The sequence below is a fragment of the Microcebus murinus genome, chromosome 1, assembly GCF_040939455.1.
Source record: "Microcebus murinus isolate Inina chromosome 1, M.murinus_Inina_mat1.0, whole genome shotgun sequence".
Lineage (NCBI taxonomy): Eukaryota > Metazoa > Chordata > Mammalia > Primates > Cheirogaleidae > Microcebus > Microcebus murinus.
The window spans coordinates 127,821,546-127,849,421 of NC_134104.1; the positions used below are offsets into that span (position 1 = coordinate 127,821,546).

The following is a 27,876-nucleotide window of genomic DNA, read 5'->3' on the forward strand; positions in this document are numbered from 1 at the left end:
TATTTTTTTTTTAACCATGATAAAGAATGTTTAAATTAAAAAAAACTTTTTTTCCTATGTCCAATTTATAAATTTTTCTTTTATGGTTTGTGGTTTTGGTGCCATGCTTATTGCCACCATTGGTTTTCTTATTGCCAAACCCACACTCACATAGATTTTCTCTTCTTTTTTTCCTAAAACTTGTATAATTTTATGTGTTCCATTTTGGATTAATTTTATAAAAGGTGTGAGGTTTAGATTGAGGTTAATATTTTTTTGCCTATGGATATTTAATTGTTCCAACACCATTTTTTGAAAAGGGCATATTTCCTTCATCAAATTGCTTTGTACATTTATCAAAAATCAGTTGGTCAGATACAGCTGGAATCCATTCTACTAAGCGAAGTATCTCAAGAATGGAAAAACCAGCACCAGATGTACTCACCAGCAAATTGGTTTTAACGGATCAACACCTAAGTGGACATATAGGAGTAACATTTATCGGGTATCCGGAGGGTGGGAGGAGAGAGGAGGGGATGGGTATATACAACCACAACGAGTAAGATGTGCAACGTTTGGAGGATGGACATGCTTGAAGCTCTTACTCGAGTGGGGAGGGGGGCATGGGCAATAATAAGTAGCCTTAACACTTATACCCCCATAATACGCTAAAATAAAAAAATAAATAAATAAATTTAAAAAATCAGTTGGTCATATTTGTGTGAGTCTATTATTTATGACTTCTTCGATTTCTTTAATTAGTGTTTTACAGTTTTTAGTATATGGATCCTGAACATATTTTGATAGATCTACACCTAAGTATTTTATTTTTTGAACCAATTATAAATGGTATTATTTTTTAAATTTCAGTTTCCAATTTTACATTATTATTTGCAGAAATATGATTGGTTTTTGTTTGTTGACTTTGATTCCTGTTACCTTGCTAAATTCACTTACTTTTCCTAGAAATTTTAAGCAGATTCCTTAGAGTTTTCTACATAAAAATCATATTTTCTGCAAATAGGGATAGTTTAACCTTTTCCTTCCCAAACTGTTTGCCTTTTTTTTTCTTGCCCTATTACAAAAAAATAGGGACAGGGAGAGTGGACATCCTTGCCTTTTCCCTGATCTTAAGTGGAAAGTGTTCAGCCTTTCCACATTTTGATGTGAGTTGCAGGAGTTTTTCATAGATGCCCTTTATCAGGCTGACTAAGTTACTTCTATTTCTAGTTTGCTGACAGTAGAATTTTTTCAAATGTTTTTCTGCATTGATGTGATCATGTGGGTTTTCTTCTTTTGATTGCTAATATAGTAGATTGCATTGATTGAATCCCAAATGTTGAACCGGTGTTACATTCTCTGGACAAACTTCACTTGTTTATAATATACTATTCTTTTTATATGCTGCTGAATTCAATTTGCTTTTTTCTTTTTTTGATAATTTTAGTGTCTATGTTTTTTAGAGAGATACTGGTTCTTAGTTTTAATGTCTTTGGTTTTGTATAAGGATAATGTTAACCTCCTAAAATGAGAAAGAAGCATCTCCTCCTCTTCTATTTTGTGAAAATGATTGTGTAGACTTAGTATTATTTCTTTTGTAAATGTTTGGTAGAATTCACCAATGAAATCACCTGAGCCTGGAGATTTCTTTTTAGAATTTTTTTAAAACCCTGAATTAATTTCTTTAATAGTGCTAGGGCTATTCGTGTTACCTATTTCATTTAGGGTGACTTTTGGTAGCTTGTGGATTTTGAGGAATTAGTCTACTTCTTCATAGTTTTTGAATTTATGTGTGTGGAGTTGTTGATAGCATTCCTTTATTATCCTTTTACCATCTGCTGGGTTTGTAGTAATATCCCTCTTTCATTCCTGATATGGCTAATTTGGCTTTTTTCCCCCTTTGTCATTTTTGCTAGAGGTTTATGAATTTTATTGATATTTTCAAAGAATATGCTTTTGGTTTTATTTATTTTCTCTATTGTGTTTTTGTTTTTATTTTTTATTTCTGTTCATTATTTTCTCCCTCTATTCAGCTGGGTTTATTTACAACTTTTTCTAGTATAGTTAACTTAGGTTATTTCTTTGAAACTTTATTCTTTTCTAATATAAGCATTTAATGCTATACATTTTTTTCTAAACACTGCTTTATCTGCAGTGTATTTTAATTTTTGTTCACTTCAAAATATTTTCTAATGTCCTCTGAGATTTCCTCACTCACCCATGGATAATTTGTAAGTGTGTTGTTTAACTCGTTTTCAGAGACTTTCCTATTATCTTTCTGTTACTGGTTTTATAGTTTAATTCCATTATGTCTGAAGACATACTGTGTATACTTTGATTCTCTTAAATTTAGGCCTTCTTAACTTTTCAGTTTGTTACCTAACCAGCAGCTCTACTCCAGCAAAATAAATGTTCTGAGTGTAGAAATATACACTGGAATAGATTAAAATCAGGTCAATATGATGCTTAAGTCCCACTGGTAAAGATGCTTCCCCAGCATATGTTTGTAATTAAAGTGAACTTGTTTTGTATGCTTATATTCAATTGAAATATTTGAATGAAAATTTTCATATATAAGAGGCATATTGTTTGAAGAGTCATATGGATGATGCACTTTGGTTTGTGAATCAAATTTCCATTCCACCCTACCTTCAACTTACTACATAATAGGAAGGGAAAAGGGGTTTCATAATAACATTTTAGAACAAACCATCTGAAACACTCTCAGGAATAAAGGTTTGTGGTACATGTCCTGGAGAGATATTATTTTTCTCTGTATTATGGTGGTGTTTTCCTCATTACAGGCTTTTGTACTTGTGATTTATTTGTCATCAGCTTTAAGATGTCCTTGCAAGTTCTCCACACTGTTCCAAAACCTGTGTGGTTTTAGGGGACAATAAAATAGAATTAAATATATAATGATATATATGAGTGGGACTTCAGTCTGGAAATTAGTAGACTCTCATATGCATTTTTTCTAGAATGAGAAAATAATCTTTCTCCAATGTCCCATACATACCCTGTCAATAGACTATTTCTTCAGGATCTGAAGCATCCCAATCCACAACTCTTAAATTTCAGTCTAAATGAATCTCCTGACATTTTGTTGGTATGAGAGTCACCATCAGAGATATTGGAATCTACATTTCTTAGATATGGGGTCTCGCTCTTGCTCAGGTTGGTTTCGAACTCCTGACCTCCAGCAATCCACCCACCTCGGGCTCCCAAAGTGCTAGGATTACAGGCATGAGCCACGACGCCCAGCCTGAAATCTACATTTCTAAGAAACATCAAGGGCATTCTTCTCTGGACTACACTATGGAAGGCATGGCTTAATCAACATATGGGTTATTAATACTTCGAGGTATGTGGTTATCTGAAATATGTCTGTCCCACCCCAGTCACTTTTCTAGTATTTCTTGCTGAAGTTGGCAACTCTTTGTCAACAATGTTATATTAGGAATGACTACCATAGTGATAGAGATTTAACAAATCCAGAAGCATCTCACCACCAATAAGGGTAGAAATCAGTGGATAAATACCCACGTCTTCCCATCTCTAGAAGGGCAATTCTGGGCTTCATTCTACATGGCTCCCAAGCGTCTTCAGTGACATTCAGCCCAAGTTCCTTCCCCAGGCAAAGAAAGAGAATCTTCCTTTCTGGATATACCTAGGTAGTGTTTCCTGGCTGTTTCCAAGATAATTTCAGTGTATAGTTAGAATTTTGACTCTAATGTGTCTTGGTGCAGCTTGCTTTGGGTTTATCATGTTTATGTTTTGCTCAGCTTATTGAATCTGTAGTTTTATGTCGTTTGCTAGATCTGGGAAGTTTTCAGCCATTGTTTCTTCAAGTACTTTTTCAGCCTTCCCTTCTTTCTCTTTTTTTCCTAGGACACAGATGACATGCTTTTATTATGGTCTCAGAGATCTCTGAAGCTTTGCTTGTACATTTGTTTCGAGGGTAGTCTTTTTCTCTCTGTTGTTCAAAATTCATGACATATATTGTTCTATCTTCCCATACATTGATTTCCCCCTGTTTTGTCTTCTCTAGTCTGCTATTGGACCCATCTGCTCACTTTCTTTTAATTTCAGTTTTTGTACTTTTCAGCTCTAAAATTTCCATTTAGTTCTTGTTTATATCTTCTATTCCTTTGCTGAGACTTTCCATTTCTTCATTTGTTTTAAACATGTCTATAATTGCTCACTGAAGCAATTTTTATGACTGCTTCAAAATCTTTGTTGGATATTTCTAACATCTTTGTAATCTCAATATTCATATATATTGATTGCCTTTTTCATGCTTAATATTAATATGTTTATTTTATAAAATGGTCTTTTCAAAAGCAATACATAAATTCTTTTCTATTTCAATCTTTTTTCTAAAAGTGGGTAGATAAAGTAAATATATCCTGTATTTCTTGATTTCATGTGGAGTGTGGCAATGATCTATATATTTTTTAATCTAAAACATTATTCATTGTTCCCCACAGTCATGAAAATTTTAAAACCTTATCTGCTGACAAGTTGTATTAACTAAGTAAATAATATTTAGGTTTTTAAAAGAATGTAATAGACTTTATTTTGTGGAGCAGTTTTAGGTTTACAGCAAAATTGACTGGAAGATACAGAGATTTCCCATATATCTTGCTCTCATTATCACACACGCACAGCCTCATCGTTATCAACTCCCCCATCAGAGTGATACACTTGATGGACCTACACTGACACACCGTCACCATCCGGAGTCCATTGTTTATATTAGAGTTTATTCTAGGTATGGCACATTTTACGAGTTTGGGCAAATTTATAATGACATGTATCCACCATCACGCTATCATGTGGAATAGTTTCACTGCCCTAGGAATCCTCTGTGCTCCACTGATTTATCCTTCCCTCTTCCTTAACTCCTATTGATTTCCTTTTTATATCAGTTTGGGATTTTCCTAGGTTTAAGTATGATTAGTTTTGTTTCATTTTGAAACACAAATATTTTTAGTAGTGTGTTATGAGACGCTGGATCTTATTTAAATCCTCTATTTTAGCTGTCATTTTTTGACACTGGCTCTGGGAAGGGAAGTGGGGATGCCGCCTTTTTACTATTAAGTGGAGGTAGGAGTCCTAGTTCCCCAGGAGGGCTCTAGTGATATTTCCCTGGCTGGGTGTTGATGGCCTCCACTGACAGCATTAATGGTATGGCTTTGTCACAACTTAGCAGTGATGAATGTCTTGACTATCCACCAGGCCTCCTCTGACACCACCCCCTGGGAATGCTGGGGAACCTTGTTATGGTCCCTTGAGGGTAGAAATCTAGTCCCTCCACTCAGCTTTCCCCTGTTGCACAGGAAAAGGGCCACAGTTTTTCTGTGGTATTTGGCTGGAGGAGAGTAGTCATTGTCTAAAGGTTTTCTGTCTTGCTTTTTTTTTTTTTTTCCCCTTAAGCTAGAGAGAACAGGATTTGGGGGACTTTTTGTGTCTTTAGCCATTTGGTATTTCTGGATTACTGGCCTCTTTGGCTTCAAGTCTGGAATATATGAGGCAAAAAGAAAACCCAGGGAACCTACCACTGTGTTTTCCCTTGGGTCTTGAGGTCCTTACCTGGTCTGCCTCCTTCTTGCCCACTTTCAGAGATCAGCGTTTGTTTTATATATAATGTCCAGGGCTTTTAGTTGCACTTAGCAGGAGGACTAAGGAAAAGTATGTTCTGCTCCATTTTCTCAGAAGTGGAAGTCTCAATAATTTTTAAGAATGTAAAGAAATTTTAAGACCAAAAGGTTTGAGAACTGCTGGTCAAATTCAAGGGTTCTAACTTTTTAGATTTCATAAATATGTAAAACAAAATAAAATAAAAGATTTTTTTTTTCTTGAAACAGAGTCTCACTCTGTTGCCCAGGCTAGTGTGCAGTGGTGTCATCATAGGTCACTGCAACCTCAAATTCTGGGCTCAAGCGATCTTCCTGCCTCACTCCTGCCTCAGCTTCTCATGTAGCTGGGACTACAAGCATGTGCTACCAGGCTTGGCTAATTTTTCTGTTTTTTTATAGAGACAGAGTCTTGCTATGTTGCTCAGGTGGGTCATAAAATAAAAGATTTTTAAAGGTGGGCTCAGAAAGGTTACTTTCTACTTATTTCAGCACATAAAGACAGTAGAAAATAAGGTCCTGTCATAATTTATCAACATTTTTTTCACAAAAGAGCTTTACCACTAAAAGTCTCAGAAGAAGTTGCTATGCTTTCAAATGTAAATATTTAGCACTGTAAAAAAATTTACCTCCATTTAAATTTTTTTTTCTTGCCTTTTTCTGGTCCAGTGGAAACTCAACTTTACGTAGGTGCCCATGGAAAGACAAGCACGTGAGAACTCCTGTTCTAGTTTACCTTTCTGGCAATGAGAATTTCACGCTAACACTCTATGCTCCCATAGAAAAGAGAATATAAAATTTTGTTACATGAAATACTTTCCAGATTCCTTTTGTAGGGCTTGTAGAGAAAAGTATCTTTTCACACTTGATCTGTAAAATCAAGTTGCTTGTTCTGTGCAGGGCCCTGCACCGCCTATACTTGGATTCCGGAACGATCATCCGCTATGGTGTTACGATAGGTCCATGAGGAGGACTATCATGGCAGAAGTTTGTTGCTATTTTTGCATAAAATTTTATTATAAGTCTTTCGTATGTTTTCCCCATATTTTTTACCCAGAGGCTATTGTGATGGGTGTATTTTTAGCAATAAATAAATAAATATATATATAAATAAATAAAATTCAAACAAATATTGGGCCCAATCCAGACAGAATTAGGCAGTGCAGCTGCTTTCCTCTAGACACACTGACAACATTACTCAGTCTCTGCAGGTTTCGTGAGCCAAAGAGTGAAGCAAGATGAGAGCAGAGCCCTTTGTTCCTTCTTGGTTCACCAGGGGTCAGGAGGACATTTCTCCAGAGCATGGCACCCAACCAATGGGCCGGAAAAAACAGCCTTTCTCAAATAGTGGAGGTGCTCCGTGTAAGAAGGAATCATTTAAATCCTCATGGTCTTGGTTTACTTCAACGGAACTCTAGACAGATCATTTCCCGAAGGGCCATCAAGCCAAGTGCCAATTTAATCTCAAATCCTCAAAGGAAAAGCTTACAGTTGTCAGTGGCGCGTCCTTCTCAGGATGGAAATAAAACATCTCTAGCTTTCTGCTGGGCCAGGAAGCATTGATTGCAGGAGAGAGCAAATGCTCTCACAATCTAATCAATCTCACAGAGCAGATGGATACGGCAATTAGTGCAAAAACAATTTTGCCAAGAATATTAACACTTCTAGAGTTTATCAAGAAGGGGTGAAGTTTCTACTTAATAATTTTCTAAATTTATAGAATATTTACTGGTGAGCAACAGGGTGTAGGGTCTCTGGTCTTATGCTCTTGGGTAGGGCAAGGTAATTAATAGAAATAGAAATTATGCACAAGTGAAATGTAGAATTAAGAATGAAAGAGTTTTCTGGTTAATATATGCTCCAACTCTTCTGAAAAATAATAAAATGATTATTTTTGTTTTGATATCAGCTATCTAGAAAATTGCTTTAATTCTTTACCTTTGCAAACTTAGGCACAGTGTAATGATCTAGGGTAGAGGTTGACAAATATTTTCTATAAAGGACCAGAGAGTAAATATTTCAGGCTTGGTGGGTCATATGGTCTTTTACAATCACTCTAACTTCACTGTTGAAGCACAAAAGCAGCCATAGAGGATATGCAAATGGATGGGCATGGCCGTATTCCAACAGAACTTCGTTTACAAAACAGGTGGCAGGCCAGATTTGGCCCTTGAACCAGAGTTTGCTGATCCCTGATCTAGGACACTCCTACTATCATTCCATCCCCTCAAACATTATATAGTTGACCCTGAACCACTTGGGTTTAGACTGTGTAGGTCCACTTATATATGGATTTTCAATCATTATATTAGACACATAGCCTACAAATATTAATATCAAATAATTAAGAAAAATTTGAGTATTCATAAATGAATAAAATATATGTAGATATTAATCTATTTTATCATTTGCTACCAAAAATATACACGAATCTATTATAAAAGTTAAAATTTATCAAAATTTACACACACAAACACAGACTATACATGGTGCCATTTACAGTCTAGAGAAATGTAAACAAAAGATGCAGTATTATCATAACTGCATAAAATTAACTGCAGTACCTACTGTACTACTGTAATAATTTTATAGCCACCTCCCGTTGCTATTGTGGTGAGCTCAAGTGTTGCGATTATCCAAGTATCCACTTAAATGCCCACCCTGTGACACTAATCATCTCCACTGGGGCAGTTTGTCTCTCCAGTAAACTGCATATCAGAGTTAAAGGTGCTCTCTCATGGTTCTCATTCTCATGATTTTTCATCGGGTTTACTGCAACACCATAAACCTTGAATGACATCATGGGAACCATACAAAGTGCCCCTAGTGATGGTGGAAGTGAAAAGTCATGACATTACAAGGAAAAGGTGAATTGCTTAATATGTGCTGCAGATCGAGGTCTGCAGACATGGTCACTCACCATTTTAGGCAGACGATTCACCTTGTAAACAGACGATGTAAGCTTAAGGTATCAATAAATACAGTGTTATAAATGTATTTTCTCTTCCTTATGATTTTCTTAATAACTTTTACTTTTCTCTAGCTCACTTTACTGTAAGAATACCACATATAACACATACAACATACAAAATATGTGTCTATTGATTGTGATGTCGGTGAGTGTTCTAGTCAATAGTAGGCTATTGGTAGTTACGTTTTGGGGGAGTCAAAAGTTGTATGTGGATTTTTGACTCTGTAGAATGTTGGCTCCTCTAATCCTCTCATTGTTCAATGATCAACTATTTATAGAAATACATATTTTTCCAAAATTAAAACATTTATTGGAAGCACTAAACTTATAAATAGGTAGTGTCTTAAGAAGCATTAAAAGAAGTCAATTTTCTGCGTGGTTCCCAGAATTATTTTTACTCATTATATGGACATAGGCATAAGGTATGCTCCCGCTTTAAGTAGTCTCACTAGCCAAAGTCTAGGAAGATTAGGAAGTCTAGAAGATAGAAATCTTCTCCCCAACATAGCCTTCATTCTTCTCTTCTCGTGTCCCTCTACCTTCTTCTCCTAGTTCTCTTCTCCTCCTCCCTTAATTTTGTTCTTTTGCACAATTTTCTTCATACTCTCTTTTCCATATTTCAATTTCAATTTGGTCAAACAGGATTTTGTAGACTAGACTGACAATCTAATCGTGAGCTGGGTGTTAGAGCTGCGTCCTTCGTGGCAAGTAACGGTAGAGTAGTGAGTGCCAATGCAAAACTTGTAACTGCATTTTGAGAGGTGAAAGAAATATCCACATGGACCAGTTACACAATCTCTCCCTGCCTCCTTTTTATCATCAATAATATCATGATAATAAAATAATAAATGATAATAAAATGATAAAATGTATCTGCCTTACATGGTTGTGATACAGATTGAGTGAATTTAAGGTATTAAATTAAGTTAATTGTATTGTAATGGCCTTGGAACAGTGCTGGTATTAACTTCAGGAACAACGCAATGATATCTGCTCTATTTCTATTCAACATTGTATTGAGCATCATAGAAAATAAAATAAAAGACAAGTCAGGGCTAAAGAAAAAAGATAAAGTAAAATAAAAGAAGGAACATATTTAGATAGGAAGGAAGAAATAAAACTGGCTTTATTCATAGATAACATGATTGTAGAAAATCTAATGATGGAATCTATAAAAAACATAATAGAACTATTGAGTGAGTTTAGATTAGGTTGCAGAATAAAAAGATCAATATTAAAAAATTCAATTGTTTTTCCGTATACTGGGCACAAATAGTTGGAAATCAAAATTTTTAAAAATACCATTTGCAATGGAACAAAAATATGGAATAATTTAGTATTGATAGAAATATGAAATAAATTTGACAAAGATGTGCTAGAACTATACATGGAAACTGTAAAACATTGCCATGTGAAATTAAAGAAGAACCAGATAAATGGAGAGATGTATTGTGTTCATGGGTCCAAAGATGCAATATTTTTTTTTTTTTTTTTTTTTGAGACAGAGTCTCGCTTTGTTGCCCAGGCTAGAGTGAGTGCCGTGGCGTCAGCCTAGCTCACAGCAACCTCAAACTCCTGGGCTCGAGCGATCCTTCTGCCTCAGCCTCCCGAGTAGCTGGGACTACAGGCATGCGCCACCATGCCCGGCTAATTTTTTCTATATATATCAGTTGGCCAATTAATTTATTTCTATTTATAGTAGAGACGGGGTCTCGCTCTTGCTCAGGCTGGTTTTGAACTCCTGACCTTGAGCAATCTGCCCGCCTCGGCCTCCCAAGAGCTAGGATTACAGGCGTGAGCCACCGCGCCCGGCCTGAAGATGCAATATTTTAATATGCCAGTTCTCCCCAAAATGATTCATGGTGTTGAAGCAATCTCAATCAAAATTCAGCAGATTTTTTTTTTTTAGAAATTGACAAGCTGAATCTAAAATTCATAGGGAAATGAACACATCTAGAATTACCAAAACAAATCTGAAGAAGGATAAATTTAGAAGACATAGACTACTGAAATTTAATACTCATTATAAAGAAGATCAGTGGTTTTATGAGGACAGTGATAGAAAATAATGGGAAGGAAAGGAAGGAGAGATTATTACAAAAGAGCACAAGCAAAAAAAAAAAAAAAAAAGCACAAGCAAACTACTGAGATGATGGATATGTTTATTATGTTCCCAGTTATGTGTGTGTATATTTGTGTATATACACAAATATTTCATATATATTTTAATATATATGTCAAAACATTGAATCATACAATTTAAATATATAAGGTCTATTTTATGTTAATCATATCTCGGTAATTTCAGTAGGCACCTCTAATAAATTGTATAAGATCTCATGATATGCATTTTTGTGTGTCAAGCTTACTTTTTGTGTTATTTTCTTTTTCCTTATTTCAGCATATTATGGGGGTACAAATGTTTAGATTACACATATTGCCTTTGCCTTGCCCGAGTCAGAGGTTCAAGTGTGTCCATTCTCCAGATGGTGCACACCGCACCTATTAGGTATAAATATACCCATCCCCTCCTCCCCACAAGCTTGACTCTCAATGAATGTTACTATTATATGTGCACAGAAGTGTTGATCAGTTAATACGAATTTGATGGTGAGTACATGTGGTGCTTGTTTGTACATTCTTGTGATATTTCACATCTCTAATCATCAGGGAAATGCAAATCAAAACCACAATGAGATATCACTTAACTCCAGTGAGAATGGCTTTTATAAAAAAGTTCCAAAACAATCAATGTTGGCATGGATGCAGAGAGATAGGAACATTCATACACTGCTGGTGAGACTGCAAACTAGTGCAACCTCTGTGGAAAGTAATATGGAGATACCTCAAAGAGCTAAAAGTAGAACTACCATTTGATCCAGCAATCCCATTACTGGGCATCTACTCAAAGGAAAGACATTCTATAAAAATGACATCTGCACTATAATGTTTATAGCAGCACAATTCACAATTGCAAAGATGTGGAAACAGCCCAAGTGCCCGTCAATGCATCAGTGGATTAATAAAATGTGGTATATGTATACCATGGAATTCTACTCAGCCACAAAAAACAATAGTGATCTAGCATCTCTTGTATTATATTGGATAGAGCTGGAGCCCATTGTCCTAAGTGAATTTGTGTTATTTTCTATACAAATTTTGCATTAATTTTATTTTACTTTTCTTTCCTACCCTATTTTACTGTGGTATATATGAAAGACTTAGCAAATTCTTTTTTAAAAAATATGTACAACAATGGTATATTTCAACAGGACCATGAGATGTGATATTTTAGAGGTTAACAAAAGCCTATTTACATATGTCAATTTAAAATGCACCACTAAGAGGACTGTCCATGGGATCATCCCATACTGTACTTTCACCAATTCTTCTAAATTGTCTGATCTCATTCATTCATTCATTTACCAAACATATATTTCTGGTGCAGGATTTGAATAATACAAGTACATGATATTGAATGTACTTGATTTTATATGTTTGATTATAACCGTAGTTTAGCCATTACATGAAAAATTTTAGTCACTAGAAAGTCCTACCAATGTTAGATGTAGAATTTCATCTTCTCTATAACATTATTTTCTTCTTAGATGCTCAGTAGAATAATTTATTTTCAAAATCATCCTGACACAGTCTGACATTTGAGTGGTTTGATTTTATTTGATATATTACACTTTTAAAAAACATAGGATAAATGCCAAATGCCTCTATGAACTTCTGTATTTATAGCATAGAATTATTAATTAAATTTAGCTCTTCATTTGAAAAATAAGTTCACTGGACTGTATCAAGTGGAGTGTGAATTTATCTAATGTAGATTGAAATATAGGAATTACTAGATCTAGTTAACTTTTTATTATGTTTTTTTCTATTTCTTGAAGCAAGCACCTCTGTTGAGAGATTTTTTTTCTCCCCAGGCTAAGAAGATTTCTGTCCTTTTAAATTTAGCCTTCTTGGGCATGTTACAAATATTCTACCTTGCTATTTTTCTATTGTAGTGGAGCCAATGCTTCATTTTCTCTGCTTCTCACCTGTTTCTGTCTATTTATTTGTGTATAAGATGTCAAAGGAAAATGAAAAGTAACACCTCAAAATACCACCTTGAAAAAGAAAATGCCAACAAATTCTTTTCTGCACCTGAAGCTTTTAATTCTTTAATCCACCATGGAATGCTGCTTAATTACATATTTTATTATGCATAACTGAAAATTATGTACTTTAGTTTCAACAATGATACGAAAGCATGTATTGTTTATAAATAGAGGCTGGTTTGTCTCTATTTTTTATATTACAAATATTTGTGGAATTCTCACATGTTCTCTTTCTAAAACTTGGCTATTTGAAAATGCTCAGAGAGCTCTGAGAAAAACTTCAAGTTTTAATGTTTTCTCTAGAAATCAGAAAATTCATTACCTTGACAAAACAAGATGATGTCATAACATCATCATGGGCAAAAACCATTAAACAGTTTGAATAATTTTATCGAAGTTTTACCTTAATTTTAATGAGTTTCATAAAATATTTAATGGAAAAATGTTACAATTGTTTAACTGGGCAATACACCTTTGGGAGTTCATGATCTCCCCTTTTTCATGTACTTGAAAATTTTCATAATAAACTTTTAAAAAAATATTTGGTGTGTATAGAGAGATCTTATACCTGGACATAGTTTTGATGTTAATATTTTGTGATGAAGTGCTCCATAGACTTGATTTCAAGTTGATTACTTAGCAATTAACTTTTTCATATTAGCAAAATATACACTTCTGAAAATGTTGAACTGCAATTGGGCTTTTTGGGGGGGTTGTTTGTTTTGCTTTTTTTGCATTTGAGAAAGCTTTTATTAAGGAGAAAATAGAGAAAGAAATGTGTAGATAGAAGACCTGGGTTTGATACTAATGTGGCCATCTACCTGAGCAAATCAGTTAACCTATTTGCAGTGGGAATGTCAGTGCCTGCCCTCAGCCGTGTAGAGGAGTGGGAAGGTTTAAACAAGATATGTCTGTGACATTCTACAAATGTTTTTTGTTATATTTAAAACATATTTGAGGGCAATGCTAGAAAAGAGCCTCAGAAGGAGAAAGCATTTGTGCTAGGTCTAGCAAAACAAATGTTTGGAAATTAAATTTGGAAACAAGGGTGGGGTGGGTAGGTGAAACCTGTCCCCATGTTAAGACGCTGTCCGACAATTTTGTACTCTGGAGAAAAGCTCTTTTTGCATCACATTGTCACATACTCAAAAAATTAATGGATATGTTTTAATATTTGAATATTCTTCAACATTCTCATCTAGGAGGTATTGTTGGTTCTTTTGTGAGTCGAAAATCAGAACAGCACATGGGACATAATTTTGGGGGGCCGGGGGTGGATGTAAGGACATGAATTAAAGACTCAGTCAGCATAATGAAAACTTATTTGAAAACTGCAAGAAGTATTTCGGATTGAACTCAGAGTAGAAAATAATGTTAATATTTAACTTTGGTACAAAATATGTCACTTCAGAGTTTGTGTTTACGTTGCAAGGCAACAAATACAATACACTGTTGTACCACATTCCCTCATCAACCATTGTCATAGAGAACAGGGCCCAAGTCAAGTGCTTTTGATCACCGTGGGTATATTAGCAGCTTAAAATAACTGACAAGAAAAGGTGACTTAGTACACAACCTTGGTACAAGACGAGAAGTTGTAATTGAATTTTGGTATTATTCTTCTGATAAATTTTGAGACATATATGTTCCACATAAGTAGGGTAATATAAGAAAGTCTTAAAAATGTTGCTCATCTTTTAAACATTAATTTCAAACTATTTTTATTTGACATTTGTTAAACAGGTATGGTATTCTGGACATACACCTTCCATCACATTTCTTTAATTAGGGTACTTTATATTTTATTAAAAATGTGCATATTAATAGATTGTAGTTTATCCTTTGTCAAAAGACATGCAAGTATTTAGTATTTACATTAAAAGGATTGCCTCAGAAGAAACACTGAATCCATCATATGCCCCCTTAAAAAGTAAAAAATATTTATTTATAAGGTAGACTATAGTATCGATATTTTCTGATATTTTAGATATAATTAATATTTTTGGACCTCCATTGGTTTTCACACTATCATGCAAATTTCCAACTTTAACACAGTAGCCCTAGTTCTATGAACTGTATTATAGGGAATACACATTTTAATTACTCTTTTTTGAAAATATCAACAGGCAATTCAGAATGTCTCATTTATTGAGAATATTGTGACAATCAAAGATCTTAATCAGCCAGAAGCTAACAATTGGGAATAGGGCAGAATTTAATAGTGGAATGTATAGGATTCTCATTTTAGTCAATCTTGAACCATTTGAAAATGTTTTCTAGTCAAGCTATGTATCTTTAGATAAACACATATATAGATATCACTACTCTGGGAAAGAAAACCCACTTCTTTTTAAGCTCAAAATTTCTTAGTACTAAATGCTAATCAATACACATTTTATACATAATATATACAGACTTTGTTATCAAGTGCCACACAACTAGGGCGCATATATTAGTTACCTTGGTTTTCAAAGGTTATGTGTCAACTCTGCATATTGTGTGGCAACGAGATACTATCAACATTATTTTTTGCATGATGTGCAAGTATTATATGGCCACAGAGTGTAATGCAAATTAGTGGCAAAGTGCTGAGTGAAGGAATCCATGACAGATTCAGATGCACAAGGTTGACTATTACCCGTAAACTACCTGACTCTGCTAAGGTCTTAACAGCACAAAGCGCTATGTCATGCCCAGCTTTTAAAAGTCTCTGAAATACTTGGACACAATGGAGCTTTTTACAGGAATTTTACCATAGCCACAGGCAACAAGAGGAGGACAGACATGAGCAATAAATGACTTTGGGGGAGTGATATGGAAGATCACCTGGGCAAGTCTTTCAAAAATGTGCTATCTTTCCTGAAAACAATTTTGCTCACTCCATCACATATGCTGGGGTTATGGCAAGAGGGGTTAAAATATCAAATTAGCAAAACCATGCTAACTTTAACAACTTAAAAGATCTAAATGAGAATTCTGTTAACATTGTTGTTGGTTCCAATGAACACATTCATCATTTCATCAAAAACATTATTTCAAAAGAATTTAGGAGGTTATTAGGAATGAGAAAATCTTTTTCACAATCCAATTTCTCCTTCCAAAAAAATTACTAAATTTCATACCTATCTGACACCTTATGTTAAGTGTTAGGCTGGTTAAAAAAAAGATTAATTCTACACTCTGCTGTACCTAGTCTTTTCCCTGAGTCTTGGGGAAAAGAAGGAAGAGGAAGATAACTTTTTAACTTAATGGTATACTAGTTTCTATTTTATTTTCTATTTTTTAATACATGAAATCTGGTTTCTATTTTCTTAATTCAAATTCCTTTGGCTGAAATGATTACTTTTTTGAACTCTAGCAAGCAAGAATATTTAAAAATTGTTTTCTAGTTTAATAGAATTGGGAACTTGTTTTCAATACAATTTTAAGTTTGCAACAAACCAGCTGCCTTCAGAGCAGCTCAGCTATGCTTCAAAAGTAAATGCAACTTTAAAGCTTTATTGGGAGTTTTCAATGATCCCATTTCAATTTCTTAAGCAAAAGTTCAATACTAAAGCTGCCCTGTTGCCTACCAATGAGCTCATGGGGCCTGAGGAAATGGTAGGCAGAAAGAAAAAGAACAATTACAGAACCACATCTTAAGGAACCCAAAAACCCACCCCTATTAACATCTAGGAAAACTTACAAAGAGAAAGCAAAAGATAAAGTGAATAAAATACCAAAAAAAAAAAAAAAAAATCATCCAAAACTGCAACATTGGCCTCAATCCTTTCTGTGATCATTAGCACACTTCATTTTATATCCAGGCATTTATTAAGTTTTATGTTGCAAGAATTTTGAAAACTGTGTTTAAATTCCAGGTGTTTCTTCATGTAGTTCTTAAGAGTTATGCCATACACAACCAAATGAGCTCAGAGTTATTAACTTATTCCATCTATAACTTGTTAAAAAAAAAAAACGATGCTTACTAGGGGGTTTTTATACAGAAGGTCCATTTTTCTCCCTACCTATTTTCTGTTGCCATTAATGGCTTTTAAAAATATTTGTACATTAGCTTAAGGAAAAGTGTTGCCAAAATTGAAGTATTGTGAAATAAATGCAGATGAATACATTCTAAGCACATAACTGCTAGAGACTGGATTTACCTTGTTGGAGAGTCTTTTGACCATCCTATCTCTGTTTATTAAGCAAAATGTTAACCAAAAACAGGTTATCTTATTGTGAAATTTCATACCTATTTAAAAATGAGCATGTGTTTGTGAATTAAATTTACAGCGTTAAGTGACTTTTCAGTTGCTCTTTTTAAAATCGGTAAAATATCATCAGGTTAAGTATTAACATGCACCTAAATGAGAGGGCCATCCTTTGACTCTTCTTTAAAGTTATTTCACATAAGCAGACAAACCCTACTATGTCATACCATACAAACAATTTTAATTGTGTAGTTACAGTCAATAACCACTCCTAATCAGAACATTTCTGCATAAAGAAAATTGTGATACACTTATAAAAACAGCCAGCTGTAACAAAATAGCTGGTGTTTTCATAGCCATAAACTCATAAAAAAGAAATACACCTTTATACAGAAATTTTATACAGATGTAGCTTTAAAATTGATTGTAAACCAAAGGAAGACACATTGCAAACATCAATTATTTTCACATTAATTGCATAATTTTCTAAGGTGATCTATTAGTTTTATTTACCTAAGCTTATTTGCATGATAGTAAAAATTGCATACAACAATAAGAGTGAAGCTTATAGTATGAATTGCTTGGATAACATAGAGCACTTTTTATAGGCAACTGTGTAAAGCACATTTTCTCTATTTAAAACTTTTAAGACACTTTGTTTTACTGCCCATCAAAATACATTTATAAATAGAAAAGAATCAGTATGGTAACAAGAGAAGCAATATTACATTTAACGGAAACTTCCAAAAAATTAATTACAACATGATGCTGCAGGATCTACAAATAAATAATGAAGACTAAATTGTGTTTCACATTTTCTTTTCCTTTTTTTTTTCTTAAAAAAATCATGTAACAATGAGAATGAAAAAAAAAATTACAGTGAACTTTTATTTCCAAAATAAAAACAAATTTGAATTACGGCAGTGCCATATAATACAAGGCATTTGTTGGCATATGTCATCTTTAAACTGCATTCCACAGTCTATAGTTCTTTTGTAACATACAATAGAGTAACAAACTCTTTTTTTCTTTTTCTTTTTTTAAAATAAGGGGCGAGTTTCCAAAGATCAGTGTGGAGTGCTACAGAAATAATTAAAGGAGAGGAAATCATAATCACAGAAATTATAATGCTTGTTTGAGGCTCCAGAATAATAATAATTAAAAAAAAATCACTGGTTTCATGCTTACGGGGTACACACATTGGTGCGTCCCGTGAACACAAATTTTAATACCAAACAATCCTCGATGCTTCACCTGGGGCTGCCAAGCAGTTTGTAAAACAGAGTAAAACATTTAGTGCAGTCTGTATTATCCTTTCCCAACTTTTCTGTTTGTGCAAGTTTCTGAAGATTCATTGGCCAAACAATGAACAACAAAGGTTTTCTGAGAGAATACAAGGTGGACTTTTCATTTTGTTAGTAAATACCAGTGGCACTGTTGAACAAGAAAATAATACTTTTGTCTCAGTCTTTCAAATCAGCGTTAATGTCTGTATTTCCCTCCACTGACAGCTCCTCTTCTAGTTTCACCGAAAAAAGGGTGTTAGCATTTTTATCTTGGACACTCTCTTCTAAATCCTTAAGCAACTCCTCTTCTTTGTACTCCGCCACATCCACCTCCAAACCAGAGTTGTCCTTCAGTTTGCCGTGGTGCTTGAGATAATACCGCTGGTTCTGAAAGAACTTGATGATGGTGTACTTGGGGAGGTCCAGTTGGGCGGACAGAGTCTGGATGGCCTCTTCGTCCGGGTACAGGCCGACGTCTTGTATGAAACTCTGAAGGATTCCCAGGGCTTCCACGGAAATTTTTGTTCGCGGCCGGGTCTTCTGCCGGTTCTCCTCGTCTGACTCTGCGGACGAGGCCACGGTGGGTTGCCGCGGGGGGAGCCGGGGGCCGGCCTGTGGCTGCGGCTGCGGCTGTGGAGGTGGCGGTGCCTGCTGCTGCTGCTGCTGCTGCTGCTGTTGCTGCTGCTGCTGCTGCTGCTGCAAAGAGACAAGCAGACAATCAGAGCTCTGCTTTCTCCGGAGCGCCACACAAAGCCGTCTCGAATCAGAACACGTGTGGTTACGGAGCCCACATACAGCTTCTGGGGTAGGGGCACAGATGCAGAGGGAGAAGGCAGGCCAGCTAAAAAGGCCCGCACAGCATTCAGAAAAAAAAAAATAATAATAATAATAAAATCAAAATGATATGAACCAGGGAGCTATGAATTAACACAGCTTTTGGGGGGCTACTGTGCTTACTTATCAGGGAGGAAGAGAGAACTCAGCGCTCTGGAAACGTGAGCCATAAACTTCACCAAAAGGACACGCATCAAAGGCGAAGACAGCAAATCAAATGATGATGTAAATAATTAACGTAGATTTAAAAGGAAGACTGAGGAGCAAAGATTTCAGAGACATTTCAGAAAGGTGAGCCACAGAGCAGTGGGGAAAGAAATCTGTGTTCTGCTCCCTTTCATCAGATGTCGAAAACATGGAACAGGAATAGAAAATAAGTGTCTGCTCTTACTCAGTTTTCTCTCTCATAGTGCGGAGGATTTTTGAGGTTTTTCCATTTGTGAATTTTCTATCAGACACTTCCAATTTAATACACACATAATTTTTTTTTTTTACCAAACTGCACTAGGCTGACATTGCAAGTTTTTTTCTTACCCAAAAATAAAGGTTCAGTCCGCTATATGATGGCTAGCGAATTGTTTTGTCTACAGCAAACTCAGATGTGATTAGGATTTAAATTTAGTGTATACAGACATTTTTTCATAATTAGTATCTGTATATGTGCTGTAATTTCCCTACACAATTATACATAACAAACGTGTGACACACGCACATACTGTACACTTGATATCCGTAATTCTTACCAACAGAGCAAATCAACCTAAGTGGCAAAATATTAGAACGTTTATGCTGTGCCTAAGCATTTCCTTTTATCCCCCTAAGAAGCAATTTTATTAAAAATAATTTACATTTTCAAACAAGTACTATTTTGTATTAGTTAACATATATCTTTCTCTTTCTTGTTTTTTGCTAAACAGTGAGTTTTTCAGGCTTTCACGATTATTGTAGTGTTTGATATCCTAAAGGGATGCTCTTTGTCAATTTGTTTTATCTTTAATATACACTTGATGGTGTTTTTTTCCTGGTGGATGAATAACTCTATTATTGTTTTTTAGCTATACATATTTTTTTTCATGTTAATATCAAGAAATAATGCAGGTGATTCAACAAAGATAGCAGAATTTTAGGACTCCAGAAGGCAATGGCATTTTCCTTTCAAGAAGAAAGCTAAAAACATCCCCTAAGATTTAACAGAAATAAGTTATACAGTTCAAGTTCAATTACAACACATTTCCTAAGCAATCGAGGCCATTAAGAACACCAGATAAACTACCTGATCCCAGAATTTTCCAATCTACATTCATAGGGGAGTTCTTTCAGTAGATGAACAGAGAGACAAGTCCTGTGACATGACAAACCAATTCAAGGCTGAATCTGATGGCCAGTGGTCTTTGGCCACAGCCATGCTTAGCATGTCCTTTACAGTTAGTATTTCCAAGCCTGAAAATCCTGACCCAGGGAGAGCTGGTCTTTACGCCACCCCCTCTGTGTCTCCCTTTGTTGCTGGCATAGGTAACTTGTGCCCGCTCACCTGAGGAGCAGCACCGAGCCATGGTGCGGGGGTCGGCAGGCCTGGTAAGAAAACGCCTCTAGACTCTCCTTTCCCAAGGGTGGTGGGAGAGGGGCTCTAAAGGAAAGACAAACAGACATGACTCACCCCTAACCTGCGTTCCGTGAGGGTGTGGGGAGACAGCTACGAGGTGAAGCAAGGGCCACCAAGGAGTATATAGCAAGATTCCAATTAGGCATCCCTCCCCCTCCACTTTCTGGACAGAAACCAAGGTGTAAAATTGTGATTCTACAAACTTCCTTCATAACAACAGCAGTAATTCTTTTCCGCAGGGGGCAGTATGGTTATTAAATAAAAAATAGGTGGGATTTTAAATTCTGAATTTTAAAAAACACACAAAAATGTTAAAGCTCTCACACATAAAGCCCAATACTAACAAAGACACACCTGCCAAGCAAGAAGTGTAAGTAAAAAGGGGGCTCCAGTCACTCTGGGAGCAGGGACATGAGAGGAGAGGAACACAAGGCATATGCTGCAAAAGGTATGTTAATTTTCCTTTTATGCCCCTGAGCAAGATGGCAGTGTATTGTTATCTCTTGCTAAAAAGCCCATGTTTAGACTGGCAGGATGAAGAGAAACGCTAATTTCCCTGCTAAGTTTAAAGCTTTATTTACTTATTGCGATACTGAATTGGCCAAGGTAAACGAACCTGAATCTGCTCTGCTGGAACATGGATAATGTGGGGCGGCCTGTCGCCATGGTGATGCACCGCGTTGCTCTCCTGTTCGTAAATGGCATCACGTTCTGGCTGAGGAAGACTGAGGAACCTTCGGATCATGGAGAGGTTCTCCCACAGGGTCCTGTTTTCTGGAGAAGGATCTTCTTTCCAGCGTAACAGCTCGCACAGCCACCCCTTAGAGACAAGGGGATAATGGGTCAGTTCCTGGATATTGATTTGGGGGGGGGCTGGCATTTTCCATTAGGAGCTAAAAACGAAAGACCCTATGAATTAACTTTTTCATAAACTCAAAACACTCCAATCTGCTTTAAATAATTTTTTTTTAATCTGTTAAAAGTGGATAGCTGTGGCCGCTGTAGAGGCAGGCTCTGTTTCTAATAAATGTTCCAACTTGCATCTTAAAGGAGGGCCGTATTTTTTCAGGCTCCAGGGCCCAGAGAGCATTTATCATGGACTTTGCAATATATGAAATAGAAGGAAAACAAAGTTGAGTGTGTTTCTAGTCTTACCTAACTTTCTTGTCCGATGAGTGGCCATCTGAGGATATTGAAAGTACGTAAGAAGGAGTAAGGCAGATTTTAGAAATACATTTTTTTCTAAAAGGATTTCCTGAGTTTATAATTTTTGTATCCGGAAGAACACTATGTGTGAATATTTCTCTGTGTGTGCGTACGAAAGAGAAAGGGCAGGTGCAATTGTGCCAGCAAGAACGTTGTCCAGTATAAGACATAATAATTAGAATAGGCATTAGAAGAATTCTCTAGGAGAGAATTCTCCCAAAAAAAAAAAAAAAAAAGATTTTGTAGTCCTATTTTTCTGCCTACTGCAGTGTGAGCATATGATGAATCAAACAAGAATTTTAATATGCTTCCTGGATTAAGAGGCAAAGAAATGTCCTCCCCAGGCCCAGTTTTTGATCCAAGTATGATCTATCAAGAACTGAGTGGTCCATCAGAGTACATTCTCCAACCATCATCTCAAACCTTCATCTTGGCTGCCATGGTGGACACTAAGCAATGTGGTAGGGAGGAAGAGTGAGGGTGGCCCACTCAGACTCCCTCAGCCAAGGCAGCCACCTCCTCAGCTGTTCTCTGCTCTGGAAAAATGTCTTGGAGCCATCTTACCTGGAGATGCTTAAAAGGCCACACTACCACCTCACTGACCCCTTCACCCCAGGTGGCCAGTGATTGTCTAACCCAGGGGTACAAAGTCCTTGCCCCCTTTTCTCAAAGTGGACAACTGATTCTACCCTTCAATTCACTCTCTAGAGAAAGTTACTGCCATTCTTCTTGCTCCCTTCCCTCATCAATCTAGGGCCAGACTTCACCTGAAGCCAAGGAAAAGGAACCCTTCCTTTTCCTCACCCCCCAACACTCCTTCCAGGGAGACCTGATTCCCCATGCGAGGCTCTGCTGTTTGGGGTCCTGAACTAAGACAAAAAGGTTTCTCGGAAATTTCAAGAAAACAGGTTGGAAAGGAATGAAAGAATACAGTTTCTTTATTATTTGATCTTAAGAAATCAATAAATAACCAAGAAGGGTTTTGTCATGTCATTGCGAGTAAAACCAGAGGATGCCATGACATTCTTTCCTTTCTCAGACTGAATCATTAGACAGAAAGTTCTTCTTCTGATTGCCATACACAGTGAAAAGAAGCAAGGCCTGTTCTCCCCAAAATGGCCTAGTTGAGATATTTTAAAAGAAAAGATAAAGAACTGATACATTAGCTTCCCAAGACCTACCTACTAACTAGCCAACAGTGACTGTTGCTAAATTGCATGAGATCTACAAATTTTTCTGAGAGTTTTGATTCTCTACTCAATAGGTCTTTTAATTAAACAGATCTATACATGGGATGGTCACATAATCATGCACTCATTTTATGCCACTGAATTCAAGGTTAAGAGAGGAGGCATTAAACTGAAGATTTACCTGAAAGAATATTTGCTTAATAAAATATAATCATCATTGTGACTACTGTGTCACTGAGCATGCTTCTCTTCTAACCACAGCAATTCTATGCTTATTTCTAAAATATTATAATATAGCATATTTCGGCCGTATTATGTGACTATAATATTAACTATAAAACAATACTGAGTATTTGAAGTATTTGAGACCCACTTGCATATGGTGCCCTGGAGATGTTGACTTATCTCTTACCGGTAAGTATTTGCTATCTGGATTAAGCCATGAAAATAGTATACATTTTCCTGCATCTAAGCTATTTCTTTACATTTTACCTTTAAATTTTGCCATTGTAGGTTTTAAATATGTATCTTTCTATATGTTTAAATATTAACTATGGATAAGATTAGTTTCCCTCTGCCCCCTGTCTGCCTCCTTGAGCTGTAACAATTGACAGGACACCTATTCTTCAACAGGGCAAATCACACAATTTTATTTACCTTTCAAGAGAAGCCAGGAGGTTCGTAAAGAACAGAGCAGAAAACATTTTAAACTTAATGAGTATTCTATTACAATAAGTGCTAAACATTTTTTTTTAGAAATAAATGCTTGTAACTAAAAATTGCTAAAAGTTAAATTAAGAATGATTCATGTAAGAAAAGCTTCTTGGAGAGCACTGAAAAACTCCAGTGATTTTTCACATCCTTCAGAAACTTTTTAGAGTAATGTAGAGATCAGTTAGCACTTGGATATATGTGAAAAAACATGTGGATAACAGATGTTCTTTGGAAAAGAAAATCATTAGTTCTTTTAAAATGGCTAATAATGATAGCTAATTCCTAAACAATCACACTCACGCTGGTTTAACAAATATTTCAGAAAGAGCCCTGACTCATTCAACAAATATTTTGCTCATATTGTCACTTCTGTGTCTCTAGACTTATGAGATGGATCTTTATTTTTATTAATTGCCCATGACTAACATAACATTTCCAGTAGTTTGCTATTAACCTCTGCCCTTAAATAATACTTCTAATTCCTTATCTAAAAATAATTTGATGAATTATAAGTTGAAGCATGTCTCCGCTAGCCTTTCAAGCGACATGATGATTTTAAGAGACTGAAATCAGATGCTTCTTAGAAAAATATTTAACGGTGCAGCTGGGAACTGTTAGCTCTACAAGGGTATTCCAAAAAACCAAAAAGGGGGGGAGGCTGCTTTTCTTGATGTGCTTATCTCTTAAGAAATAATGGAAAACAGACATTTTGACATGTTAGTTCTTTGTCAGTGTAGAGATAAATTGGCTCGTTCCCAATTTACACTGGCAAAAATAAGATTAATTTATTCTAATACTATTTAAATACCTTGGAATATTTTGACTACCTCAAATCCTATTGATTGTGACTCTATTAATGATGACAGTAATCTGATCTATGTTTTGCAAAAAGTGACTAAAGAAGTCAAATGCTTTCTAATTCCCCAATACCTCTTTCTAGGTCAGTTTTCCAGAAATGATACTGTTTGAGCAAATAAACTTGGGAAGATAATATGTCAGAATATTTTCAATATTTGACAAATAAAAATAATGATTCCCCAAAGTGCTGTACTGGCTTTTAAATGATAACTTGTAGATTTACTTGCGAGAAGAGAGATGAGGAATGAAATGCAGTGCTCTGTTGCAAAATGTGAACATAATTACGTTTTTAAGAGAGGTCCCTGGGACTTGATATATTATAGGACCATAGGCAGGAATAGGGAACTACTCTCATATTAAATTAGATCACAATCACTTTGAACAGAAGAGGGGACAAACAGCCTTAAAATGACGTGACCAATCCATCCTCAGAAAACTAAAATGGTACAAGGAACAACCTAAACTTTAAATGTAGTAAATTTGCCAAGCAACATTACGCTGCATATAAAAAGGGCAAAATATAAACAGTAGCCACATGTAAATAAATTAGTAAAACTTTCAGGATGTTACTACTTTTCAAACTGACAAAGTTTAATTTGACACCTTCTGTTCTAAACCCTTTGTTTCTATTCAAAATCACGCCTTGAGCTGTTGCTATCAATCACAGTGCACCCCTATTACTTAAAAAAACTGGCATGGACCCTGAATAAGCTGAAAATGCCATGCAGATGAATTCTGAGATAATATGTTCAAACCTGTTATATACAACACAAATCCTGTAAAGTTATGTATTGTAAACCTACATTTATTGAGAACTAAAAGTCTTAAATCCATCTGCCACAAAGGAAATACTGTTATGTACTTTATAGTAACCAAGAACCATCTGCAAATGTCTTGCTACCGTAAGCAAGAAAATGGTGCAAAAGATGCTAAACCTAAGATGCATGAAATAAATAACATTCTTTTGACTGGTTTTGGTTAGGGATCTATTAAAGAAATATAAGATTGGAGGGGGGAAAAAAAGGAAAAGAGAAAACGCAGAACAACTGCCAAACCAGCCCTGCAAAAAAATCAAAACAAACTCAATGACAACACAATGGCAATTTATTATGGTCCATGAAACACATGACTGTATGCTCATTTTAAAGGAAAAATTAGCAGTTCTAAACTCAATATTCTAATGATGTGCTTCACTGACAGAATCTTGTTGTACCACATTTAAATAAAAATCCTGGCACCTTCATCTCTCAGCTGCTAATTTCCAACCAAACTCAATCTCTGATTTCCACTCCACTCTTTTTAGAACAGTTAATTCAAGTCAATTCACTTCTAACATTTTAACAGATAAGGGGTACACAATGATTTTAATTGAGTCAGGAAAGGAACCTCCTTTCACGAATGAATTTATTGTACCCATAAAGTCTCCCACACATAAAAAGAGAATCCTTACAAGCCAGGTCTGTGATAAAGCTGGGGGTACGGAATGGAACTAGTTTTCCAGGAGAAAATAGATTTCAGTATTCTCTGAGAAAAAAAAAGTCATTTAATGCAATATACATATATGTATATATTATCAATATATACATATACATTTTAAAACTAAGCTACAAAAAGAGAAAGAAAATGACAAATAATTCTTGCTGCAACTAAGAAGGAAAAATACATTTTAAAAAAATAGAATGGTAATTTGAGTTCTAAAAAGCAAAACATTTTATAGACTATATTTATTCCCCCTCACCCTCATCTCTTATGTGTTATTTGCAGGAGTATTTTCTTCCAATCTCTGGGGCATATAGCATAATAATATATGATATTAAAAGAAATCAATCTAAATAGGAAAGTATTTGATACAAACATTTTAGTGGAAAGCATGAATTACATTCTAGCAAGTAATAGGAAGAAGGATTAAGTACATAATCCATTAAATAGTACTTCTAACAAAAAATTCAGTATTGCAGACTAAACTACACCAGGCATTTTGAATGAGTACATTTTCAACAACAACTAACTATAAAGCTAGCAATTTATCATTCAGCAAATAATTTTCTACTTTTAAAAGAATCCGTAAGTATTACTTATGCTAATGAAGACAGTTTTTAATCTGCCCACAAACATGCTAATAGAGGGCATTTTTTTTTTTATTTACAAAGCTGTCGGCACTCAAGGGTAATTTCATATCAGTGTTCTATAAGCCGGGGGAAAATGGGTTCTAATTGTCAGAGCTACTGAATCCCTCACCTTTAGCGTAAAGGTTTAAAGATATCACAAAAGAAGCAAAGTGACTAATGATGTTTTAAACCACCCCTTTTTCTGTGTGAAAAAAAAAAAAAAACTCACCCATTTAACACTAGAGAAGGGTTCCATTTCCATACGTTTTATGCTTTATACACACTCTGCCTCAAATGTATTTAAAACATTTTTAGGGAGCCCTAACGCAGAGACATTCAAGACCTAATGGAGATACAACACCACAGCTAGGTGCGAGGCCTGAATGTTTCACATACCAACTTCCAACTGTTTGTTCATGAAGAATCCTAACACTCTGAATAGTGAGAAACAAAACAGTGGCAAAGCAATACTGAAAGCATTTTAAATTATTTACTAGGTTAAAAGGGTGAAATGATACTTTAAATACATCAGATTTCATCATCTAGGCCATTTCTTGGTGGCAAAGTGGTATTGATCTTTCCAAATGCTTAAAATTAACTATTTTCCAGAAGGTCATTATTTGATTAAAGGCATTAAAGTTGAGGGCAAGAAGTGATACACTTTTTCTTCTTCCCCATTCAAATCATCATATAATTGAATAAAAACCATCCCATCATGTCCTGTAATAAAAACGCTTGTCTTAAGATATTGTTCTTTACCTAACATATTAACCTTTAAATGTTATGAAGTTCTTTAGAAGAAAAACCTTTGCTAAAGCAGATTGTTCTATAACATAATGAGAGGCCCCCACCATTAACATTAATAAAGATACATGTTCTCTTCTATGGAATTAGTAGGAAATGCATTAATCTTTCCCCTAGCTTAATAACATCTACTTTGTATAAAGTGAAGAGAATCTCAGCAGGCACTATGAGTAACTTTTCCTGCTAACATTGGTCTTATTAACACAGAAAACACAGAAAATAAATTCAAACAGAGATGTATCAGTAAAGACATTTTCCATTCTACGAGTAGCATATTACGTATACTTCATTTGAAGACAGGTTTTACAAAGAAATATATTTTTAAAGGCATTTGTGTTTGTATGTATCTCCCAATATATTTATTGTCAAGGTGTAGTTTCTG

The 27,876-nt window shown here is 35.3% G+C and overlaps 1 protein-coding gene across 10 annotated transcripts in view; it reads right to left on the bottom strand.

Moving 5' to 3' along the window:
* Nucleotides 1-17,114: 17,114 nt before the first annotated feature.
* Nucleotides 17,115-27,876, bottom strand: part of SATB1 (SATB homeobox 1) — a 96,399-nt gene continuing 85,637 nt past the window's right edge. For 5 of the 10 annotated variants that reach the window (XM_076005609.1, XM_076005581.1, XM_076005587.1 and 2 more), the window contains 2 exons: nucleotides 21,231-21,434; nucleotides 17,115-18,873 (listed from right to left, as the gene is read on the bottom strand). In XM_076005609.1, coding sequence (XP_075861724.1) covers nucleotides 18,355-18,873; nucleotides 21,231-21,434 — 723 coding nt within the window. In that variant the 3' untranslated portion in view covers nucleotides 17,115-18,354. The other 5 variants (XM_076005615.1, XM_076005607.1, XM_076005604.1 and 2 more) reach the window with 5 other exon arrangements.